General features: G+C 44.6%; 1 protein-coding gene across 2 annotated transcripts in view; it reads right to left on the bottom strand.

The window, feature by feature from the left end:
* The window catches only part of DPP6 (dipeptidyl peptidase like 6), a 2,254,101-nt gene that overhangs the window by 1,729,503 nt on the left and 498,175 nt on the right, over positions 1–26,423 (bottom strand). Inside the window, exon 1 of one of the 2 annotated variants that reach the window (XM_078663244.1) lies at positions 22,165–22,406. The exons of the other annotated variant lie outside the window; for it this stretch is intronic. Within the exon in view, the coding sequence (XP_078519370.1) occupies positions 22,165–22,371 (207 nt within the window). The 5' untranslated portion in view covers positions 22,372–22,406. Of the gene's footprint in view, positions 1–22,164; positions 22,407–26,423 lie in introns of those variants that run through there. 2 annotated transcript variants of the gene reach the window in all.

Genomic DNA, 26,423 nt, shown 5'->3' with positions numbered 1-26,423 from the left:
AAATGGACAGCACCAATAATGAAATATTGTCAGAAGGAGGAGATGACTTGAATGATTTTTTTGATCAATCTCTTGATGGCGAATTTATAGAGTGTTTGGAGACCATAGAGTTACAAGAATCATCATTGCAGACTTTTAATGAGGAGATTCCAGATGAGATGATTGAAGAGGAAATTACTGATGAGGACATGTTACTAGTTGTTTCAAATTTAGACTATTCTGAAGAATAAATTTATATTTAGAAATCAAAAATTGTTTGAGACATTATTTATTTTTATTTTTAATTTATGAGGTTGTAGCGAAGTGATTGTAGTATAAAATGAGACTTATAGTATAGAGTGCAACATTTTTATGTTACATGGTAAGTTTACTCATATTTACTTCCCTTCTGCCACTATATTATCTCCAATGTGTATTTGACATGTCTTCTTCATCTCCGGCCTCCTTTCTCTCACTGTGTGTCTCCGATGCATCTTATCGCTGGTATTTTGTGTAATTACAGAAGAGAGTAAAATAAAATAGTTCGGAACGTGAAAAGGGGGCAAAGTAGAGTACTCCTCACCCCCTAGGCCTTTTTAGGCGGTCCCAAAAGGATCAGTTTCTGCTTTCCTGAGAGATTATGGTATGAGTTCCATATACCACAATAACTTGCATTACAACATGCAAGATATCTATCTCCTATTACCAACTTTTGGAGATATTCGCGCTAAGCGCGAATATCTCCAAAAAGTAACACCTGCCCTGAGCAGTTCTTAGCCATGTTATCCAATGGGAGGTGGATAACATGGCTAAGAGTATTAGCTCGGTAATGCATGAATATCGCTGAGTTTTTAGCGATATTCATGCATTGCGGCCGTTTATTATCGCATTTGCGATAAACCTTGATAATAGTAAGGTTTATCTTCGATAATTTCTGACGATGCTTAGTGGTAAAAAATTGGTTGGTAAGCATCGTTAGCGATAAATATCGCTTAACTTTGGTAATATGCCCCAACGTCTGTTAACGTTCGATTCGAAGGAAATGAGGAAGTGTTGAAAAACATTGTCTGCGCCATCTTGCCTTTTTTGAAATGCCACACTTTTGTCGTGCACGGCAGCCATTTTAGATGTCTTGACCAGACCCACTCTCTGCACGCTGTCGATTCGTAGCATGGCTCCTCACCCTCGTAAGCATCTCCCCCAGGCACTGGTCACCACCGCTCTCTGTCTTATGCATGGGCAATAAACCTTCCCCCATCTGCGCTGCTCTTCCCTGAGAATCACACTCTGTGCCCGCCCGACACCTCCCTTTCGCCCTATTCACTACCGCACCCTCTGACACTCCTCTTCCTCTGTGTCCGAATGTCCAGGCCGGTCCTAGGCTATCAGCTAGCCCTGCAGATGTAGTTTATGGCCCCAGCTGTAAAGAATCACCCCTCTTCAAAGGAGTTATAGTAGATCAAGGCCCACACCCGATGTGATCCGTCACAGCACACGCGTTCCTACTATCTGAAAACCATCCTGTATTGTGATTGGGGAGGGGACCGAGCCTGAAGCGGAAGATTCCAGGAATGACTCTTTGTACATCAAAGTTTTTACAATTATGTGTCACATTAAAAATATATAGCACTCCAACAAAGTAGTAGGAATATAAAACTTTAATAACATATAAATATATACAACAAAATTGACAGCACCAATAATGAAATATTCTTGTCAGTAGCGGTCTGTTGTGCGAATAGTTCCAAGGCAGCAGAACGCGCTGAAATCTAGATGGCACGAAAGTGATGTCTAGTAAGTTGCCGCCCAGCAAAAAACGGCGTGGGGCGCCGCGGGGGTGAGTGAGTCCAGTAGGCACCACAGCTATTCTTACCGGCATTGCAGAATTACTGCTGGGGACAATGCCTGTGCTGTAGCAGGGTCACAGCAGAAACAAAAAGGATTCTGTTGAAGATGTTGTTGGTTTTCAATTTGAAAACAGTTCTGGTGTCAACTGCTATGCTAATGTAGTGGTTAATGTTTTGTTTTCTCTAGAAAATGTAAAAGAGGGGGAGGCAGTCCAAAGTTCCGTTAAAAGGGCAAAGGAAAGGATCGGTGGTTTGAACTATCAGTCAAAAAGGGGAGGGGGTGCAATAATTTTTCCTACCGGGTCACACTGTGCTTTCACCGGAAGTAAGGTCTGCAGGATTGTAGTAATTCAAAGTGAGGCTGGCGCCAGCATGGGAGCGCCGACGTCCCGCGGATACAGTTTCGTCACTCCACGGGCGATCATGGCAGTCATTCCCCATCGGGGGTCGGAGACTCCCGCGGCTCCTCTAGAATCTTCAAGGTCGTGGAGGACTACGGTGGTGGAGTCAACCAGTGACCGGGCCATTTCTTTATGTTGGGCCCGCTCTTGCCAGGTCGACCGCCATTTTGAGAGTTCGGCAGCTACCGGCGATCGCGGGGTCACATGAGCGGACGGGCTCCACCCTGCCGGGCGAGACGTTGCAGCATGGCCACAGTGGAAGAACCGTTATCTAGGTCGTTCCGAAACTGTGCAGCACTGTAGTTGTTAGGATGCCACCGCCTGGAGCGCTGAGGGTGCAGCTGGGAAGCCTCCACCTGGGGAGGCGGGAGAGGCCTGTTCGCACCGTCTCTCCCTCCCAGTGCACCCCACGGCGTCTCGCTTGAGATTTGTTATGGCCGGACCAGGCGATGAGGACGAGGGGGGGGTCGGAGGCATGTGCAAGACATCCCCCTCCAGTGTTGTCGCAGCCATTATAAAAGAAAGAAGTGTCCCGTCCGTCTTCGGGCCGGGCTTCCGGTGGATGTCGGCCGGACGCCCCTGGCTCTGGCCCCATGAACGGGTTTCTTGGTTTATCGGCTGCAGCCGGATCCCGTCGGCCTCGGCCCCCCGACCGTTGGTGGTCGGACCGGAAGAGCATGTGGCGGGACTACCTGCAACTCTCAAGGGCCACCGCGGCCGGACTGGGAGAGAGAGGGGAGGGTCGAGGAGACATTCCCCCCCCCTGCAACTGTTCAGCGTTGTAAAGGCAATCCCCTGGCCGGGTCCCGCTGGTCTCGGCCTCTCCTCCGGCTACACCCTACGTTAGGATCTCCTGGCCGAGGCGTGGCAGCAGGATCTGCCTTATATGGGCTGCTCCCGGCTGGGCGTAGCCGGAACCCTGCCCCACCTTGGAAGTTTCCAGAGTGGGGGTGGATGTTCTACTGACTTGCATTTTCCCTAGTCTATCGATTTTTTTGGCGTGGCAGGCGGTGGGACAGCGAGGGGTGATTTGGTTTCTCTTACTGTTTTTCTGGTCTCTCACCACTGGCATATTTTAACGTTTTCTTGTTTCTAGGACATTAATAGGTTTTATCATTACGTTATGTTATCGTTTCTTTGTTCGTTGTTTAATAAAAGTTCATGTTCATCAGTGGCCTACTGATTTTCGTTTTCCTATTTTTTTCTTTCCAGGTTGTTTCATGGTAAAGTTTCTGTTAACAGGATACAGTGATCACTTCGTTATTATTGCATATGTCCTTTTCACTAGGGGTGCTCTCTGGTCGGGCCAGATGACGTATCTCTAGTAAATGGTCCGGGTGAAAAAGGTGCATCAATCAGTGGGGAGTAGATAGGCATGACAGATTACAACGGGGGAGAACGGTCCGCATTACGTACCCTTTCACTACTTGCAAAGATTTTCCTACGTTTATTTGCAAACAGGGAATACCTCCAAAAAGAACTAATTCCCAAACAGTCAATGTTCGGACAATCAATCAATCAATGAGGAATGAAATAGGTACGACGTGTTAAAGGCTTGCGTTACCTACCCTTCACTATCTGCAAAGGGAGATAGAATATTCCTATTCTTCCTCGTTTGCAGGTAGAGAAGATCGTTAAGAGAATTAACTTCGAACAATTCAATGCTCGATTGAAACAATCAACAAGGGGTACTGTGAACACAAATGAACGCCGCTTATATACATACGCATTGCTATTTTCAACAGGTTGTTCCTAATGTTTCTATTTTAGCGAGGTCAAAAGAGATCCCATTAGTGGCCTACTGATTTTGCTCGATTCCTTTTGTTTTTTTACACGATTTTTCGCTATCTGCAAAGACTAAACAGAGTATTGCGACTCTGTGCTTGTTTGTAAATAGAGAATGAACCAAAGAGAACAATCAATCAAATGGAGAGAGAAGCAGGCACGACGGATTACAAAGGGGGAAAGGGCTGCGTTAACTACCCTTCACTATCTGCAAAGAGAGAGTACTCCTAATAGAAATGAGGGGTGGGGGGCAGCAATCAAAGCAGATCAGTGTGCATAAACACGAAAAAAAAAATTCTTACCACGTACTTGACATTCGACAGCTTATGATATTTGCTATTAAAAAACCATTGAAATTCACTGAAAAAACCATAGGTTATAGACCATATATAGTTAGGAATTAGCATTTACAAAACCTTGAAAATTCACTGAAAAAACCATAGGTTATAGACCATATATAGTTAGGAATTAGCATTTAAAAAACCTTATTTTACTCACACAAAACCATTGAAATTCCATATATAGTTAGTTGCACTAACTATATATTGCGCACCCGCAATCCACTGCTGATGATGTCACATATTACATCATTCATGACATGGTCAGTGACATCACTGATGACATCACTGATGACATCTCAAATGACATCACTGATGACATCTCACTTGACATCAATGATCACATCACTGATGATATCATTCATGTGACAATACAATGCATCTCCTCACATTTTAATATAACCTCTGTTTCACCCAGTGTTAAAAACAGAGTATAATTTTTGAAACCATTGACACACCAATACTAGTTACTACATACGTACTCACTGATTCCTACGTCTACACACACATTCACTCATTCACCCATACAATCATTCATACATACAATCACTCATGTTTACAACACAATCATATGCACTCATACACCTATACAGACACTCACACTCTGCCACTCATCCATGGAGTTACTCACACACCTAGTCAGTCCTGTAAAGAATCAATCACACTTCCATTTTCTACTCTATACAGTTAAACATAGAGCACCTTACGTTTTCAACCATATACTAACACATACTTACTCTCTTATACAATCATTGATACAAGTACACATTGATCTGTACAGAGTCACACACCTCCCATCCAGCCACACACACACTCAGTCTCCCATGCAAATACTTGGGCAATCAATCAATAACCCATATAGTTACTCATATAGCTACTGATCAACACATGCAGCAGTTTACAGAACAACAGACATAATGATGCACAAATTAAGACAGTTTAGTCACTAACCCATGCACTCAGTGAGACACATTTAATCACTCACTCATACATTCAGTCATGCACCTACTAAATCCTTCGTCCAGACACTTATACATCCACTCATTCTTCAATATGTAAGACATATTTTAACTTTACAGAAACATAGTCACTGGATGTTGTCATCAGTGATGTCATCAGTGATGTCATTTGAGATGTCATCAGTGATGTCATCAGTGATGTCACTGACCATGTCATGAATGATGTAATATGTGACATCATCAGCAGTGGATTGCGGGTGCGCAATATATAGTTAGTGCAACTAACTATATATGGAATTTCAATGGTTTTGTGTGAGTAAAATAAGGTTTTTTAAATGCTAATTCCTAACTATATATGGTCTATAACCTATGGTTTTTTCAGTGAATATATATATATATATATATATATATCAGAACGAAACACCCCTCTGGTTGGAAAAGGAAAGAGGCCACTTGGGGAAAGCATTAGGAAGCCATTTATTCAAACCACACAGCATGATGCATTTCTGCAAAAATAGAAATAGCCTTCCTCGGATGCTGCTACAAACACGATAGAACTCCACCCATGCCTTTTGAAGTGTCCTGCCTTGTTACCATTGGACGGTAAGTTCCCTCCCCAGATCACATGTTCGGTCACCCAAAGAAGTCCAAGGTGAACTCCACTTCCCAGAAAGCAATGCTCCCCGGTGGGTGTAACGGGGAGAAGGAATCACTGGTCAGGACAAAGACGCTGTAATACAAATGGAGTGTCCGAGTAAAATAGTGTCCTCAGGCTTCCTTGGGTCCCCTTAACGCTCCAGCCTCCAGTGCAAGCCTCGGCTGGGCTGTAAGTTGTCAATGCAGTGATTGCGGCTCCTCGTGCAGTCACGAGCTGCACCTGGCAGCAGTCCATGGCTAAAACCATACTCTGGGCGGACAGGAGTTGTTACAATACCTCGGAGGAAAGAAAAGCTACAAAGCTGGTGCCAGCATCTCTCCTGCCACTTTGTAGAGCGGGGCCTCTTGTACACCTCTGGCTGGTGCACCAATTTAAGCAGAACGAAACACCCCTCCGGTTGGAAAAGGAAAGAGGCCATTCGGGGAATATATATATTTGACAAAGGCTGGGTTTCCAGCCAAAACGTGTTCCTGTTGATCCGATGTTGCCTTAATAAAAGTTACAATCTCAATGTTTTCGAGCGCCAGAACCCTCTTATTTGGAGCAAGGACTTTGTTGTTTATTAAGGCGCCAGCGGCAGCGCCATTTACAGCACCACCAGCTGTCTGGAAGCATGCCAGCAAACTTCAGTTCTTTGGCCGAATGACATATATATATATATATAGATCTCCTACTGGCAATAGCCAGTAGGTAGGATCAAAATTTCCATAGGAAAATAGCTTTTTGTTTTCACATACGAAGATTCTTCAGGAAAGTTTCACAAAACTTCCCCTTTTTGGTTCTACTGCTGTGTTGAAAGTTTCCGGGTGATCCATCAAGCGGGGTCCGAGACAAAAGGTGGTCCCAAAAGGCGTTTTCCCCATGTTGATATATATATTGTTTTAGTGCACTTTCCATAGAAATGCCTTTTTTTAAATCTTTAGAAACATTTTCATAATAAACTGCACTTACCCATCCTAAAGATTGATTCATTCAAGGTTACTGTTTACGTCTGGCTTGACCCACCTTTATGCAATCAGCTAAAAACAAGATTTAAGGAAAACTACTGAGAGAAATGTGGCTTCTCTCAGATGTTGGATGCCTAGAGACCAGCATTTAATTGGGCAGTCGGTGTACTTACTCAGAAAGACTGCTTGTTGCACCACCTATTAACTACTATTAACCAAATAGGAGGTGGGATTTGTAATTTACTGCAGACACAGAGATGTCCCTACAAACAGAAGCAAACATTGAAAGAAAATGAGGTCTGGAAACTGCTCCAGATCTAAGTGTTGATCAGCCATACAGAGGACAACCAACAAGAGACTGTAATCAATGACCTGTGGTCTTGCGTTCACTCCAGACCCAGAATGGATCAGTTCAAAGGGAGGTAAAACCCCAAAAGACAATGGGCTGTACAGTCTATTGTAGACCTAGAGGTGATCACGCCTCACAGAAGACAAACAATGAAAGGTCTTGGGGTCTAGAATCTGTTACTAATCACATAGCGCTGCCTGTATGAGTGCAGGGATGCCTGTATGAAGTCAGGCAGCAACTGTGTGCCTGTTCAGGGTGCAGTATATCAATGCCAGACATACTGGCATTTCCAGTGCTTGTTTAGGAAATGCAAAAGGAGTCAAACCCATATTACTTTCCAGAGAGACATTTGTGTTACACCTACAACAAAAAGCGTGGAACTTATTTGCACTCAATTTGGATAATGTGAGGCAGCTTGGTCGCCTAACGACCATGTGTTTTTTGGGTGGAAATTCGTTAAACATTTTTTACAAAGAAGACACAAAACTGAAGATCAAATATGATCAAGAAAATTCATAGATTCAGTGCTTAATTTGAGCCAGTGGTTTCTCAGCACCTTATTGTCAACGCCGACACTTATGACAGTCTGCCACATGGTGGCACTGTCTGTCTAATGTAGAAATAAGCAATACAACAGTTGTTTATTAATTCAATATACATTACAAAGGACTAATACCTGCTACCCAAGCCATCTTTCTTGTGTTGGGTGCCTAGAATAGTGTGAATTGTAACATTTATAGAAGTGTGATGGTTAGTAGTTGTGTTGATATGATCATTGGCAGTGCTGGCAGGGGCAATGGGTGCTGCAAGCTGTAGCCGTGGACGAGGGCCCTGGCACTTACTTTTTTATAAATTAAGAACTGCCTATACTGCTTTCAGGTTAGCCTGCCACACTGGATGTGTCATGTCTGCCAATCAAGAATGTGAAAAATAAAGGAACTTGATTGGAAGAATGAAAAATATTTTCCCATTTTCCAGATTAGATTGGAAGACCTAGGCAGGGCAAACAGACCCCCATCAACAGATTAGCTGGCCACACTGTACCAGTGGGTTGACAGCAGGGCACTGGTCATGTAGGAGGGAAGGGGGAAGGAACTCCCTGCACACCAGGTCCTTCCACTAGAGCACGCTGTTGAAGTCCAAAGCCATGCTCAGATGGCTTCGGTTGGAGGGGACCTGGAGCAGTGCTTTGCCATAGACCCTCACCTGCATCTACAGGTCAATTTCCATGGTGTTCAAATGTGAGCGTCTGGTTCAGCGGGATGGGCTCAGCTCCACAGCTTAGCCATAGGCCATGCCTGGTGCTCGGAGCATGCGGTTTACAGTTTATGACAAAATGAGCTGAAGTGAGTAGGAGGGGTGCGGTGTCACTCTCTGTCAATGTGCCAGTTGCTGCACATGCTTAAATGCCTTGTACAGCAAGTTTGTACTAATGAGACCAGGGTGTCCTGGCTGGTGATCAGTCTCTATTAACAAAGCCCAGTGTTCGCAGACAAAAGCTTTGCATAGCTGGGTCAATGGGGTTTTCCTGGTCAGCTTAACATTGGGTGAAGCCACAAAATATAATTCATTTTAGCAAAGGGCAGTGCTTAATTTTAGCCAGTGATTTCCAGTGCACGGCACCAGCACTTAATTGTCAACACCAGTGCAGGGGACAGTCTGCCACAAGGTGGCAGTCTCTGGCTAATTTAGAGATGACCACAACAACAGGTAGTTATTAATTCAATATACATTAACAATGACTATCAGCAGGCGCCCAAGACATTCTTATAGGTTTGGGGGCTTAAATAGTCAGAATTATCACACTTGTAAGAATGTGATGGTTAGTAGTTGTGTTGTTGATAACATTGGCAGTGCTGGCAGGGGCAGTGTGTAATGCAAGCTGCAGTGGCCTCCTGACGAGAGCACTGGCACATATTTTTTAACAAATTAAGCACTGGCAAGCGGTGATATTTGCGGACTGTGCCCAACTTCACAGGCAAAGGACATGACTCTACAGTTCAATGACAGAAATACCTCCTTAGCTTTAAGTTGTGTTGGCAAAATAATTTCTTTATATGGAAAAATATATTTCTATGAGGGAAGATAAATGGGAAAAGATATAAAAAAAATTCCTATCGTATTCCTGCATGCTGTTTTACTGAAGACAATCTGCAGACGTAAATCTTTGGGCAACAACACTGTGCAAGAAATCCTAGATTTTTGTAGATTCACAAAGGTAATGCTTGGGATCTTGTGAATCCCAAAAAACAAGTAAATCTATACAAGTCAAAAGCGTAGATCACTAAAGCCTAGATGTGCTCATTCTTTTACGAATCAAGACAATAAATATCAAAGGTCTTCACCCTATGTTAACCTGTTTTTTAGTATATGTAATTGCGTCGGCTGAATTAAGAACTGTACTAAAAGGCAGCTGGTCATTTCAGAAAGCAAAATCCATAAAAGATGGATTCCATGTTGATCATATCTACAAAGAGAGAGCTAAACGAATGAGTGAGTGAATGGAGACCATCCGGACCAACGGAACAGTGTATAAAACCATTTTAAGCACTAGGGGTCAGATGTACAACCCTTTTTGAAGGTCGCACATGGGAAATCGGCCTGTTTGCAACCGCTAAAAAGGGTTCTGGTATGTACAAACCCTATTTTGCATGTCGGTAACTTAATACCGACTCGCAAAATAGGGTTTGCGAGTCGCTATTAGGAAGGAGTGTGCCAAGGGCGCTGCTTCCTAACAGAGAGTCACACTGGTATGTACAATTGTTTTGTGACTGCAAACAGGAAGGGATCCCCAGGGGACCCCTTTCTGTTGGGCAGAGAAAACATTTTTTACGAGCCGGCAGTGGTCCCATGGACCACAGACTACTCTTAAAAAAAAAACTGAAACTTTAATTTTTCTTTTTTAAACACATCACATTTTCCTTTAAGGAAAACAGGCTGCATTAAAAAAAAAGCTTTATTTAAAAAGTGCAAGAGCTGGCCATTCCCAATGGGTCGCAAATTGTGACCAGCCTTATGAATATTGATGAGGCATGTCATTTGCGACCCTATCAGGAATTGCAATTAGTGTCTGAGACACTGTTGTACATTCCATTATGCAAGTTGCAAATTGCGAGTTGCAAAAGGTCACAATTTGTGACTCACAAAATGGCATGGTCCTGCATACTCACCTAGAATGGATGATGGGTCTGCAGTCTCTAGCAAAACATAGAACTAGAAACGCAATGTCTTTAAGCAGAATTTATGAACCAATCAGCCTTGTGTACATAGATTTTTTTCCACTGTTCAATGAAGAGAGGATCAGTAGTTCAAGTGAGGTGGAACTGAGAGCGGCCTCCAGGAACAACTGGTTCGACAGGTAAGTAATAGTTTTATTGGCCACCTTAACATGAGGAGACAACTATGAAAAACCTTTCTCCTATCTGTGTGCTCTGGCCTTTGGCTTGAAGACAGAATTCTGTGGTGGGCAATTAATAGCCATTTATGCCCTCTGCAGAAAGCAATAATACTAAATAATTAGAACATGTGTTTGATTTTTGTGAGCGGGACAACCAACTACACTATTGACTGTGGAGCCAGTCTATAATGTTAGGTATTGCCCCTTGCCCATCTGTAGGCATCCTCAGCTTTTGTTCGGACACACAAGTTAAAAAACAATAAGTCAAACTTTGTATTTAATCTTCTGACACTTGAGGGGTGATTAGGATGGCATACCGATTGCCACCGCGATGCCGGCGGTGGCGACCGTCACGCCATGCCGGCGGTGGCGACGTCACGCCATCGTAACCTGAATTACCCACCGCCATATTAAGATGATAGTGGGTATCGCTGCGGACGGAAAGTCGGTCCGCCACTTGTCTGCCGGTCGGCAATCGTTACGATTGCCCGCCGGGCAGGCTGGGGCTCATATATGGTGCCGGTGCCTTGCAGGCACCGCCATCCTTATTATGATCATTGGTATTTAACCACTTGGATGCTAAGGTGTTTTATGGCTTCCCATGTAATTTCCATTGAAGTCAATGGAAACTCCATGACGAGCTGGGCTCGTCATGAGCGTCGAAGGGGTTAAGGCCTTGGCTGGCGGAGATTTGCTTTGGGGGCCCATTGTGTGCCCCCGGGGGTGGTGGTGGTGTAGGGGGTGCACTTCGGGGGTACCCATGGTGCCCCCTGCATGTCCATGTACAAGGTGGCAGGCACCGCCCGGTTCCTGCCACCTTGTGCATGGAAATGCAAAACATGGCATTCTACCATTGCGGTGGGTGCTGCTGCCAGCAGCTCCCGCCGCAATGTTACAATGCTAGATGCGACTGCCGCGGTGGTGGTCGCATCATAATTGGGGTGGCAGGACTGTCGCATGGCAGGCGGCGGTCCCTTTACCGCTAGGGTTGGGGGAGGACTAAAGTCCGCCCGCCATCCTAATAGGCACCTAAGACTGCAATTGATCCTATGTTTCATAGAATGTATTCACTCTTCAGTGGTGATGATCACAGGGCAGCTTCTACATTAAATCCATATGTTGGTTGCTTGCATAAACCAGTTTTTAGATCTTTTCAGGCCACTCATTACTTCCAACTAGGCCATGGCAGGGTTCAAACTCCATTGAGTTCCGCAAGTGGTGGAGTGCAGTGGGAATGCTGATCTTCCTGCTGCTCAAGTAGAAATTCTACCCAAGTGGCAGCTCGCGCTCGACAACTTACCGTTGGCAAGGGGGGAAAACTCCACCCATACTACGTGCAGCGGAGTTTTCTGCACTCCGCAGAGCGCAGAAAACTCTGAAAACTCCGCGAACAGAGAGTTGTTCACCGCCCAGGCCTAATTCCAGCTTTGTTGAGTATGGCATATCTAACACTTGGGAGTTCAACCTCGCACTACAATGGGTATTGAAGATAGTGTCAGACACAATAGGCATGCCTTTTTGTGACAGCGTGAAATAATTCAGTCAGTGCATCGAAAATATATATAGGTTTCACATTATAGATTTTGTAATAGTGCTGCCTGGCTTTGTAAGTAGGAAATTATCCCACAGACTTAATAAAACCAGGACATATCTAGTTATACTTTTTCGAAGCTAATCAGTAATGGCTTTCAGGTATGTCTATCTTTGCATCCATTCCTTTAGTGCTTGGAAACCACTGTTCACTTCTGATGTGCTTAAAAAAAAAACAGCAATTTTCCAATGGCATCGGAAAATTGATATGAATACAGTTGGGTCTGATACGGAACCCACACAGTAAATTCTCAGTAAGGGGTCACCTCTTAGGCAGACATTTCTGCAACGTTTAGAATATGGACTAGTAATTTGGGGAACAAAACCTGAAACAACATTTCTTTTGGCCATTACTGCATATCTGTGGAAAAGTGTGTCTCAATGGTTAGAGAGGCAGACCCTGATGCAGAGGTCTGGCCCGGGACCAGGGTTCAATTCCCGCCTCGGCGGGTCTTGGGCTCAATTTCCTCGGACCTGATAATTCTCGCCTCGGTGCCTATTCCAATCATGGGTCCCACTCTGCAACTCTGGGCAATAGCTTGCTTAATCTCCACAACGGCCCCAACAGCGCTGGGATCCCTGGCTTCACCTTGGGGGTGCCCAGGAGTGGGCATTTCACAGGGAAAAGCCAGGAAGGGTTCCTCAGCGGTATGCGTACAGCGCCAAGACACCTCTCAGGGTATAAGTGCGCTATACAAGTACGAATTCAATTCAATATCTCATACAGTGGCAAAAGTGGGACATCTCTACTATTACCAGAAGGTGAAAAATTAGTACCTCACACTTGCAGCAGTACAGTTTCAACTGCTGGTAAACCTTGGCGATCCTTGTCAATTTGCTCAGCAGAAAAAGTTCGAGGTCAGTCGATTATGAAACATTTTGCTACTCTACACGGATACTGAATTTTTATGGGTTACATTTCTAGATGGCTAATTTAACTAACTAGTTATCCCAGAATTTATCATAGGATGGAGGCGTGTGGCTCATTTGAGAATTTGCTATTTAGTCTTGCAGGTAATTTCGGTGATTATTTTAAATATACCATGGTGCAGAGTGGGGAAGCATTTGTGAACAGAGTTGAGGTGGGATCCAAATTACAATGTTTTGGATCCATTTGTAATACACTTTTCGTCTCAATGCAAGCCGTCGTCATTAAACTGATAGTTGTGTGGTCCACATTAATCTGCACATTAAAACACAAGAGGACAAAATATTAGTTAACTGGTTCTATCCTCCATTGCCTTGAATTATTAATAAAAATGGATTTATGACGTTACAACGCATACTTTTACATCTCATGCCTTTACAACGCGTTTTTTACAACGAAAACCTTTACAACGCATAGCGCTTTGGGGTGCTGGATAGTGAATAGTTTAATTTACTATTCCACCTCCAGTCCCCGTGGACACTAGGGAAGGTGTTGGACAGTAAATTAAACGTATTCCCTATCCTAGAGCGCCCCCCAGCGCAATGCGTTGTAATGGTTTGCGTTGTAAAAGTTGCGTCATAAAGGCACTGCGTGGTAAAAGTTGCGTTGTAAAGGATGTTTCCCACTAAAAATGGAGACAAAAATTGTTCTCGCCCTCTCCTGTGTGCTTTGAGATGAATAAATGATAGCGCAACAGAAAATTGGATTTATTTATTTATGTGTTTTTAAAGCACCAGGAACAGGTTGAACTCGAGCTATTGAGTCAATGAGACCTAATAGTTATAATATGGAGAGTTTTGTGTTATAAACAATATTATAAACACTACCAGCCCAATTTAGAAATAAATCGGATGTTCCTGTTGGCGTACTGTGTATGACTGTTAAAGTAGCCCAACGAGATGCCAGGTAATCCTCTGATTCTGCCAGACACCTGATTTTCTTGACTCTGTGCTTGTGGCGTTCAGTATCACAGAATATTCCACAGGCATAGGTTTGAGATCAAAATGAAATGATATATGTATGTATTACTGTTTTTTCTTCACACAACACACGTTCCATTTAAAGTCTTTGGATCTTGCTAGAACTGATAATTAAAATCGGACTTTTCAATCCATATTTTCTGAAACATGTTTGTGGGGTTTTTATAAAGTAGATTTTTCCTTATATAAGCCTATGTTGTGCATTTGAGTAGGCTGTTCCATTGTAACAGGCATTTTGTATCCCTGTAGATGCACAGGAATTACCAAGCTTTTATTCTCCTCAAAGCTCTAACAAATTGACTCCCACTTTTAAGAGATTGGAGTTTCTTTGACACAGGGACATATCCCGTCAGACTACCTAATTAGTGGAGTCCCCTCGCTGGAAATATTCTGTCTCAGTTTCAAACATGCATAATTGAGTTGCCTTCTGGAGGGAGCTTCGTCTGGCAGTGCGGGATGGACTGCTCCTATGAGGAGCAGGATCGGTACTGATTTGCATAACGCTGACCTCCCTATAGAGTGGCACGGTGGGCAAAAAACAATGAATTGTAATGCTACCCTGAGTGATTAGCAGTGGTTTAGACTATTTGCAAGCATTCCTCCCATCGCCTTTTGTGAGCTGGTTGTAAAGCCCTAAGTGGCTGATGGTATTCCCTTGCTCACTGCACCACAGGATTCAAGCTAAAACTCACTGAGAGGGCTATTAGGGCCTTAAATAGTCAGGAGCTGCTTGTATGTCTTTCTGGATGGGGTCTAGTCTTCCAGGGTGAACTGTTCCCATTAGGAGGAGGGTCGGAACTGATTTGCAGAAGGTGGGACTAAATCTCAAGTGGCACAGTGAGTGTAAAATGATGTATTGGAATGCCACCCAGAGTGATTGCCAGGAGTTTGCACTATGTCCAAGCTTTCCTCCCATCACCATATGAGTGTTTTTACACATACTGAGAATGCAATGTTGCCTATGAGCTTAAAAAACACTTTATCAACTACAAATCCTATGATGCAGTTCAGCGAGCCTCATTTCCCAACCAACATGCTAGTGCAGAACTAGTAAGGCTTTGAAGGAAGCATATTTACCATCAACATCAATCTATTAAGTCTTCCTCTGGCCACACTTATGTTGTCTAAGCAGACACTTTGTAGTTTTACACTTTAGCGGCCCGATAGTGGAAAACTTTACTTTGACAGTCCAACTTTAGAAATGAATACTAATAAAGCATGATCCTTGACCATCGCGAGTGGTACCGAACCTCATCATTAGAGACATGGCTCCTGTTAGTCTAATGGAAGCCAAAAGAGAGTTACAGCAATTGGTCACCATGAGAGAACTATATTAGAGCTCCAAGACGCCCTGTCAGCAGTCTTGAGGTGCTGACTCTGAAACATTGAGATTGTCAAGTGATCTTGTAAACACCCCCACCACACCAGTTTAGAAACAGCTGATATGCCTCCATACCCTGCTAAAGTGCCGTAGAGAACACTCCGCTCTACAGCTAGAGATTCTTCCCTCTACGGCAGCAGACCCGCAAGCTGACCACGGAAAATTCAGAGGAGAGGGCTGGGATAGTCTCAAGGGACGCGGAATCGACATGAGCACACTCGCCAAGCCGTACAAAGAGGCGATGACCTCCTATCGGACCCCCGGGTGACTGACAGTTTTCCCCTCAAGTAAGTCTCAATGTGATTCATGGAGTGTTGCAACATCTTAACCCCTTCGATGCTGATGACGAGCTCAGCTCGTCATCAGCTACGGTGCTCGTACGCGGATGACGAGCTGAGCTCGTCATGTAACGCGGCTTTTCTAAAAACACAGCGCACAGCGGGAAAACCGCTAGCGCGCATGCGGTTAATAACAAGTAACCCCATTTTTTAATCTAGGTTGTGGTTTATCTTTGTTTTTATCCAGCAGTTGTATTTCATATGCTCAAGTGAGCATCTTTGTGGAATCTGTCTGGTTTGCCACAGTTTCTCACAGCGGGTAGTAAGCCCCACGCCATAGGATCAGAGGATACACCTCGCATGCACAGCTACATGCATTGCTTTTTACAGACTCCCTGGATACAGGCCGGTGCACTCCTTTGATGTTTTCAAACTTTATAGATATCTCTTAATGTTAAATGGACACCCTTGTGATATTGCCTGGCAGTATAATCTGCATTCACACAGCCATGGGGCAGCTATTAGCACGAGGCCTATTTTAACACATCTAGGTTTTAAAGGTGGTACATATATATATTTATACCTTGCATTACACCAGTGTGCGCCCAGCATGTGTGCCTCACTCATTCACTCTTCTTCATTGACACCACATAGATTAATATTGATGTATACATGGGTCATGTAAGCCCAATGACTATAATTTCAATGACATTTTTTAAGCATTGAGGCACATCCTTTCCCAGCCCTGAAGAGGCCTAGAACCACCAGGCCGAAACGCGTCAACAACAAATCTCAGGACCACACCTAACAAGATCTTCACAAATGCTGCAATTCTATTAAAGTTCACTGCTCCTCTAATTTAACAGACATTTAGCATATAACTCCATGAGCAGGTCTTTTTTTAATTTTGGGCGGCATATCTGATGAAGGTACCAAAACCCTGAATAATGGGCATGACCGTCACCTTAACATATTGCATTTAGCAAGGATTTGCGCACTATTTCAGAACAATACTCTGTTATTGCGAAATTATTTTCATCTCTACAAAAATATTTATGTACCCTTTTTTACTTTTTTGTTTAAACACCAGATAAAGCAAAAAAACTCATTGTTCAACCTGTGTGCATTGTCTCACTCTGCATAACAAGGTGTCCTGATCAATATAAAAAATATTGTTCTGTTTGAAATTATTCAAGAAACATATAGAAATGTCCCTTACCAATAACAAATAATAAGTTACTCTGGTATAACTATTTTCTTTATTTATCCTGTCAGAGCTGTCCATCTCTTTGTATACTGTTGATTTGAAGCCTACGCTCTAAAGGTTGATCTGGCCTCATCCCTATTTTCTTTTCACCATAGGGCAATCAGGCAAGTCCCAATGGGCTGATCTGACAGGTGAGTGTGTGGGTTGTGTTTTTTTGCCTCTTAGTGGGGTTGTTTTGTGGTCGTGTGGGCCGGGTATTACTGTTGATTTCCCTGATATTAAAACAAAGATTGCCTGAAGAAATCTATTTTCCATAGTGTCTTCCATTCCTGCGAAAACACTTACACAGCGTGTCTCTTTACAGGTCCAAAATTGCAAACATTACCAACTTTTTTAACTATCTAATTCACTAATGGGGTCACTTTTATTTTGGTGACCAGGACTATTTTCTGTCCCATGTCCAACCCTGTCCACAGGGTGGGTCCCAGTGCTACTGTACATACTGAACTATTGTAGCCCATTATTTGACAAACAGCTGCTAAATCCTAAAGTCCCCTAAGAAAGCATCTTCTAAATTTCACCCCACAAGGCAGCCTGTGAGTCCACTGAAGACACTAAAACTTAATATGCCATGTTTAAGAGCTCAGCTTTATAAAATAACATTGAAAAAATCAGCTGGGAGGTAATGATGTCTCCATGTCAGTAACACCCATGCTTCCATGCAGAGATGGTCCTTTATATGAAGACATATGGTGTGTTTGTCTTCTGCACACACAGTGTGCCTTTATTCTAGAGCTCGCATTATTTCACAAACTACTTATTTTGGGTTAACTTATTGTAAGAGAAAGAAAAGTGAGAGAGAAGAGGGAGAATGGAGCAAGAAAGGAAAATGAAAAAGAAAGGGAATGGTGTAAGAGAAAGAAAGGGAAAGTTAAAAAACATAGGAAAAGAGAAAGGTGAGACAGAGAAGCAAGGGTGAAGTGAAAGATAAAGAAGTAGAGGGGTGAGCAAGCAAAAAGAGAGAGAGAGGGAGATTGCAAAAGACTGACAAAGGCGAGGGCGAGACAATCAAGGTGAGAAAATGAAAGGAAGAGAGACAGAGTGCTTTCGAAACGTTTGAGGCCTTCTCCAAGTAGCAGCCATTTTCTCCAATGTGTCTTGGGGCATCACTGTCCAAAAATAAATGAATGACATTTTACAAAGTAAATACAGGGGTGACATTGTTTGTGGGTCTAGTAATGACATAGATGCTGACAACTCCCATATGGGAGGTATTTATTCACTTATTACACACCACGTCGTACAATCCAGATGTCTATCCCTGTTGACTAGCAAGCATTGGCAATGCCAATAGGTCTGGTTTTAAAGGTATGATGTGTGGTAATGCGAATCTTTACAGGCAAAAAGCACGGGAATAGAGACATATGTATTTGTGAGTAAATAGAGATATGTAGAATCATATAGGTTTAGGTTAAAGGGTCAAGTGACAGTTGCACTGTCAATTCATGTAGGCTAATGGCTGCCTTCCTCCCATCTTTGCTACTGTCTGAGAAAAATAATAAAAAATTATCTAGTTATCTAAGACACTTCAATAGCATTCCAATGTCAAATTTGTGCCCTTTAAAATTCAAGTTTCCTTCAACTGGATAAAAAAAAATACAATGATCACAGCTGCTAAATGGCAAGCACTTTTTCTGTGGAACCACACAACTTCTGCCCAATCAAAACATGTACTCCTGGCTCCTAACATGTGGGCGGAGCCAAAGCCCCTCTCCCTGAAGCTCACACTCTTGTCTGGTGACAGCTGAGGTTCAAGCCATAAACATGACACCAGTGTCAAGGCCTCGAACGCTGGCAGCGCCACACCAGTCCCCGGGCCGCCAGCTGGAACCAGGTGCCGAACCACTGAAAGTCGGACTCAAGAGGAAACGGGTGAAGATCAGAAAGGGGCCTCGTGGGGACGCCCCCCTCATAAACCTGATTCATTCATTGTTAAAGTCGCTATAATTAAAAGGGACGAGGCTCTCGCGCGAGCGTCGCCAGTATCTTATTCAGGCGCCTCCCGGCAATTGCTTGCAAAAATTAAACCCATTAATCAGTATGACTCGTCGGAAGAGGAAGGAACGGAAGAAATCTCCCTCTAATGGGAGCGCACGTGCTTCAGCCAATTTGCAGAAATAAAAAGAAAAAATCATGTGTGCATGAGAGGAGAGAAAGTGGTAATTTCGTGGATGGGTGGAGCTGACTCTCTGTGCCAGCGTCAGCAATGACTATCCCAATAACACGACGACTGATCACCTCGCAGCAGAACTGATGACTCGATCGACCAACCGTGGATAGGACTATGTGGAATGGGCAAGGCGGAAGTGGGCAGGAAAGGGTGCGAATCTTGCCAGGCACAACCGGATTCTACATACATTCATCTTTAGGTGACATTAATGTTGCCTGACAAATCAACAGTAATATTAAAAGAAATGTGGATAGTCCACTTAAGATCTGTATATTCTTTTGTGCCTTTTATTTTTATATAGAAAATAACAAAAATTGATATAATAAAATGAAATGTGGGAATCGTTCATGTGTCTGACACTTTCGAGAGTCCACTCGACCTCAAATGAAGGCCCCTCGCTCGTCCTTGGGGCTGTATTTTTATAGAGTGAAAAATGCATTGCACGTGTCTTCCCTGCGTGTGTCTTTTCGGTACAGGTTAACGCACACGTGTGTGGGAAAAGGTACGAGCGCCAACCCCCTCATACAGTGTGACGAATGCACGTCGAAGAGGAGCTTGTCCAATGAGATTCTTGCAACTCACACCAACACATATTTGTAATACACATGACAAACTGAGGAGACACGCATTTTAACTTGTGCATACTGACAGAAAACATACGGGACCATAAAGACGCAGCCATCGATGTATAAACTGTAAGTGCGTCTTCACGTGAACCATAATACGCAGTATGGTCATGCATTTGCCATTGGCTTCCCTTTAAAAACGTGTGTAGCGGACAAGCACTGGCCACTCTGCAAAAGTCGAGGTGCTTCTGCAAGACAGTCACACAAAATAATTCTAGAAGCCCCCTTTCCTGTTAGCCAGACACATGCCTTCTGTCCAGCGCCTGTTCGAATGTTGAGGGATGCTAGCGCGCGGCAGAGAGCTGCTGAGGTCAGCTGCTGGTATCATGCGCACATAAACCACAGCCCATTACCCAACAGCATGTCTGGGGCTTGTTTCAGCACCTGGAACAGCGCTCTCCAGTCACCACAGGGAAACGAATCCGGCTAGCCGAGAATCACGCGCGCCACAAGCACAGGCTGCGTCGGATGAACTCCAAGCACACCACAACACCCGACCATTCCGTGCTGTCGTGTTTCTCCTGTTTTTGATAAAAACAAGTGTTTGTTTCTTTGTCACGGGGTATCGCTCTACCTAACAAATCCGTCCACGGTATATTATTGTCTATACTAAAAATCTGTTCATTGTGTTATTGAAAATCACTGAAATATGTTAATGTCCGGATCTGTTTGTAAAGGTTTACCGTTTATAGCATTTTACAGCGGATTCGTCGGAAGACGTTATCAGCCCATTAAATCATTTAAATGTGCCGAAGGGCATTACACGAGTACCGGCACGCGGTATTTCTCACATTTCAAACCAACAGCCCCCTGCTAGCAAAATGAAAGACATATATAAAACAAATAAGCCAAATAAAAAAAACATACAGCGCTATACGGTCACAAATGATTCAGGTGGAGCATCTTTGCTTTAGGATGCTGCCATCTAGTGGTTAGTTGTGATACAGCACTGACTTGATAAACCTATAATGCAGTTTTCACACTTTTGTTCCTGTTAACTCGCCTCATAACAGTTGAATACATTTCGCAAATAGAGCTGTAACGGGCTCAGCAACTGCAATCCAGCCGACAGTTTTGATTCTAAAGTGTTTTTAGAGCAGCCTGCCACTTCTGAAGCGAGTCCATCTTGAAACCGACAGGAAGAAAAGTACACGCATCTCCTCCGTGGTAAAACGGGTGACAAGTGCACAGATCCGAGCATTCTTATTTGAGGTTGTTTACTAACACATTTAGGAATAAGAAATAACCTTCTCCTACAAGGAACATTTTAGAGGACCAATAGCAGCATAGCTCCCTGGTCCTAAGCTTATGATCAGCGATGTATGCACGTGCAAACTGCGATTGGGTTGACCGTGTATACGATGCCCCCGAGTATCGCACATACACTTCGTTCATGACCCACAGGGTGTGGGCATTAATATTGTTGTTAACAATCTTCTGGCTTTAGTGCGTGTTTAAGGTCTGAACGCACAACTGGCCTTCGGTGTGGAGGGAACAGATGTCGTTTAACCGCACAGCGCCGCGGATCAACAAATGTTTGCATTCGCAGTATGTGCAAACACGGAGCTGTCCTCGAATCCCCTTGACACACGGTGCGTGCCTTGCAAAAAAAAGCAATGTGATATAGATATCGGCTCCACGCGCTGTTCAGTCGCAAAAATAGTATGCGCGGTGAGGGCACGTGCGCTCACCGAACATGGGACGGCCAAAACCTGCCCCAAATAGACGCATGTTTACCTAGCGGAGTACAATGTTATTATGATATGCTAGGTTGTGGTATGGTGCATATATTTTCCTACGTCTTCTGACATACCCTGGCCTGATTGGCTAACTATTAGGGCAACACGAAAACACTCACCAGTTGCCCCAACATACCAGTTGCTGGTGGTGTTCGCACTATTTTTCCATTTGTTTGCCCATGCTATGGCATAGCCGTATGGCGGGCGCGAGGTCTACCCAAGAGCACCTTGGGCCCTCGCGCACCTTCCAGTATGCCCCGCAGGGACGGCTCCCGCGCCCGGAAATGTTAGGTTAAACTTCTACGAAGCCAATGCAAGGAGCAGCTTCTTTCGCAGCCTCTCCAGAAAATCGATGCAGGCTTCTATCTGCGGTTGGGAACCACCGAGGCTGGGGAGAGACGAGTAATTGGAATATTAACTGGTCTCCTCCAGAGACTCACGCGCAGTTTAATTATCACTAAAGAGCCCTACTGGGGGTAGATATGTGAGGGGGGGGGGGGCAGATAGCGAGTTATTACATTAAGCAATAAAGATTTGTGTCTTACGTTCTCCTCCTCGCAGTCATTCCTCTGCTGGTACTGGTATTGGTACTGGTAGAGCGCCCTGGCCTCCTGCGGGGGGCGGTGGGGCTTCTTGGCGGCGTTGTCGTCGGTGCCCCCCTGCCCGCCCAGGAGGTGGCTGGACTCGGGTGGAGCGGGGAAGGACCGGGAGGTGTTGATCTTCCCCGTGAAACGCTGGTACAGTGAAGCCATGAGTACATCCGAGGCGGGCTACCACATACTACAGACAAGTGGCTCCCGGCAGCAGCAACAACAAACCGGCAGCGGAGGCGGCACCGTGAGCGTCTGTGGTCACCCCGAGATCAGGCCCCGGGGAGGACAGCCTTCAGCGCGACCCCCTGCTGAGACGGCGCCCCGGGGGGCCGGCATTGGAAGCGAAGGGCGCCTGGTCCGGACCCCTCTCTCCCCTCGGAGGTGTCAGATGGGCTGGCGGAGAGGCAGCATGCTGGCAGTCCGGGTAGGAGGAGGTGGAGGGAGCGAGCGAGAGAGAGGCAGGCAGCAGAAGCGTCCTGGCAAAGTGGGAGCCCACATTCAGAGCACGTTGCTGCTTCCTGGAGAGGGGGGTGGGGGGCGAGGACTGGGCTTTCCTGGCGAGTAGGACGCGGAGGGGGCAGCAACGGCGAAGTTGAAAAGCAGCAGACACCTGATTGAAACGGAGAAGGCAGAGACGTAGAGGGAGGAGAGGGGATGTGAATGGAGGGTGGAGGGAGGGAGGCGGATCCGAGCAGCGGGGGGGCCGGGGGATCTAGGGACTGAGAGAATACGCCGCGGAGACACCTTTTCGTTCTAGACGTATATAAATCAAACCTGCACGCGGAGAAACCCTCTCAATCCCAGAGGGAAGGCACGGATCTAACTGACCCACCTCCCCCATTCACTGAGGAGACACATTTTCTTCTGGAAGGCAAATCAGTCGCTTAGAAATTAAAGCCGAACCAATGCCGAGCTCCCTTAATCCCACTGAGAGGAAAGGGATCAGACTGACCCCGACCCACCCCGCCACACTCCTCGATGTTATTATTATTGCCGTGGTCTGCATACAGCGGGCACAACATTCCTCGGTATGCAAATGAGGGGCTGGCTGCAGTTCAGGACCACGGACAGGTGCCTCGCTATTGGTCGTTTACTACGCAGATTTATTACAAGATTCGTTACACCGAACCCGGGGGATGATTGGCAAATCACAGGGGATAGATTTCCCACGTCAGCTTAAAAAAAGTAGAAATGATTTCGGCGTTTGGCGATCTGTATTTATTTTCAGGTTTTTTTTGCTGCAGTAAAACGTGCTTCAGCGCCACTCTGTGGAGATCTTCCCAAACTGTGCCCGACCTCTTTGTCAAAGAAGCACACCGGGAAATAGCAGTCTCGGCGGAGTTTCCTTTCATCTTGTGTACATTGAATGCCAAACCCTCCAAAAATCTGACCGGTGACCACCAGCAAATGTCCACGGGAGATGACATGCTGTAGGGGAAGCTGCAGGTTGTTATATGTACTACAGTCATTTCCATGGTAACCACTGACCTGTCTCGTCAGCCAGAAGAATAGACAGAATGCTCTTTTGAGGGCCACACACACCCAATATGGACTCCGACAAATGACAGAGACGGAGAACTAGTCCGTGGTTGGCGTTAAGGTCACTTGGGGAAAACAGTAAATATACTCAGCATTAAGGAGAATTATGCAAGCAAGTGCAACGCACCTCGTTTTCTACCTTCAGATCAAAGAGAGTGGATAACATTTTTTTTTCTTGAAGGCCCAAGTATTGAACATTTGGGAATCACGTCATGTTTCCAGGTCTCTTTGGACTTTTGCGAACTCGACACTTGTTCACCTATTTTGCACCTTACACTTCTCACATTGGCATGTCCCAGTGAAGAAGAGTCCCTTACTGGCAAGCAGCACACTACAAGAGTGAATATGCCACCTAGTGCCCGCACATAAGCATGCCCACAAGCATCCTTTCAATATACTATAGCCTTATAGCCCGCCGTAGAGGGCTATACCGGCTATTAAAGGCCCTCTCCAGCGTTAAAGGCCCCGAGCCGAATGCGAGGGCCTTTAACAAGGGAGAGGGACTTTAATAGCGGTATAGCCCATCTACAAAGGGCTATAAGAACATTCTGTCACTAGAGGACAGAATGTTCTAACAAAAAAAATAAAGCCTTTTGGGAGCGTGAGGGGATTGGAATCCCCTCAGGGTCCCTGAAGCCTTTGTTCACAGCCAGAGCTGTGAACAAAGAAACATTGGAATGTTGGAGCTCCAGGCTTCTACCAGCAATTATAAGCCCAGAGCACTCCATTGTTTTCAATGGAGCTACCAACATTCCAATGTTCTAATATTGGTTAATGACAGCATGGAAATGTGCTTAGGCAATATATTTAATGCACGCCATCCGGACTGAGGTGAAGATAGGCAGCTATAGCAACCAATGGCCTCTCGTCCCCACTGTTGAGTGACACTGCAACAACAGCCACCCTACCTCTCTCTACCCGCAAGGCAATAGTGATGGAGCTGTCCTGTTCAGCCGCCCCTCAATCGAAACTAGAGCTGGAGGTAGCAAACTCATGTTTGAAGGGGAAACTAAGGAAGCTCTCAGAAAAAAAACAAAGCAAGAAGGATGGGACACATCAGTGCTTTAAGTGGGATGAAAAAGATGTGTGTGTGTTTGGCCGGTCTTTAAAAAGGGATGTGGCTTTATATCAGTGGCTGAGGGTAATGGATGCACAACAGGTGTGAACTTGGGTGGTAGACCATCACAGTGGTTAGCTTCAAGTCTTACCTATTGTCTTCCCAGAACTGGCTCCCTGTGTAGGTCCAGAAGGGTGTCAGCGAAGCCCAGTTCCATTCTGCTGTTGAACAAGGGAACTGTGTGAAGTGGGCCTTGCACAGCAGCAGTGCGGCACTATATTTATTATTTATGCAGATTGCCCCACTGAGAACTAAAACTAAATGGTTATCTTTTGATTTACATTAATTACTACAGGATACAAGCAGGCAACACAAGTACAGTTTCAAAGGTTTCATTTACCGAAAACTAGTTTGCAGAGTTACAATTAATTTACAGAAGTCTCACAAAATATTTTATGACTACAGACACCACAATTTCAAGTTAGAGCATTTTCAAAGACATAAGCATGATGCTCGAAATCAGACAAAAGAGTGAGAATTACATGTTGAGTTTGGTTATTGCTTGTGCGAAGAAAATGTCTTTCTCTACAAAAATAGCTGCCATATTGTTCACAGGATATGCAAAGAATTGAGTATCTAGATTTTTTGGCCAAGAGTTCACTTCGACAACATGTTCACCTTATGAGAAGATCACTTAATCTCCCCTTAAATGAACATGCCCTTAACTGATGTTCATGAAAAGCACCAATATTGATGATCAAGTGCCTGTACTGCGCACCGGAAGCCACTAGCTCAAATTAAGCACTGGTGTGGCAAAAGAGCCTAATTAGGAATCCCTTCAAAGAAGTGTGGTTTATGTAATTAATGACTTAGCTTAAAACATGCATACTTTATCCTGGCCTTGATATAGCATACCACTTGGCACATCCTTATAGACTTATAACCAGACATCACATGTATTTAAAACAATCGAGGCCTATTTCCTTCGCCAGTGCTTCTGCTGCACTTCACTATACACCACCGATGAATACACCTCCCCAGCACATCTGTATGCACAGTATTTGGTTTTCTTTTGCACTATCCATGTTCGACAGCTGTATAACTCTGTCACACACTTTCCCACAATTACAATTCACACATATGTGGAAATCACTCGGTAACAGAGGACAAGGACAGGATGTGCATGCAGTTTGCACACCTTCATGATCTATTGAAAAGCACTGTGGGAAACTCACACTGCCTTCAGACTCCTATTCAAAGATCACAAGCGTGCCCAGTCCTGATTACCCACACACAACCTGAACTCATCCAAACATTTGAGGTGACTCATTCAAAATGAATCACTATAGGAGACTCATATAGTTGAATAAGCTGCAGAAATTAAGAGAAGGCAAGATGAAGTAAAAAACGCTAAATGTCAACACTTTTTTGTCTTAATTGTTTTTCATCAGTGATATCAGTAGACAACACAAAAGTTCTCATTTTTGAGAACTACACCTCGCCATGGAACAACGCATGGTGGCCTGTTGAACTCAGCCCATACCCCGCACTGACAGACCATGCCCCCAACCTCGAGATCATCTTGGACAGCAAGCTATCTATGAAAAAACAGGTA

Source organism: Lissotriton helveticus, chromosome 10 (genome assembly GCF_964261635.1).
Source record: "Lissotriton helveticus chromosome 10, aLisHel1.1, whole genome shotgun sequence".
In the NCBI taxonomy this organism is placed as follows: Eukaryota; Metazoa; Chordata; class Amphibia; order Caudata; family Salamandridae; genus Lissotriton; species Lissotriton helveticus.
This window is presented reverse-complemented; position numbering and strand designations above follow the sequence as displayed.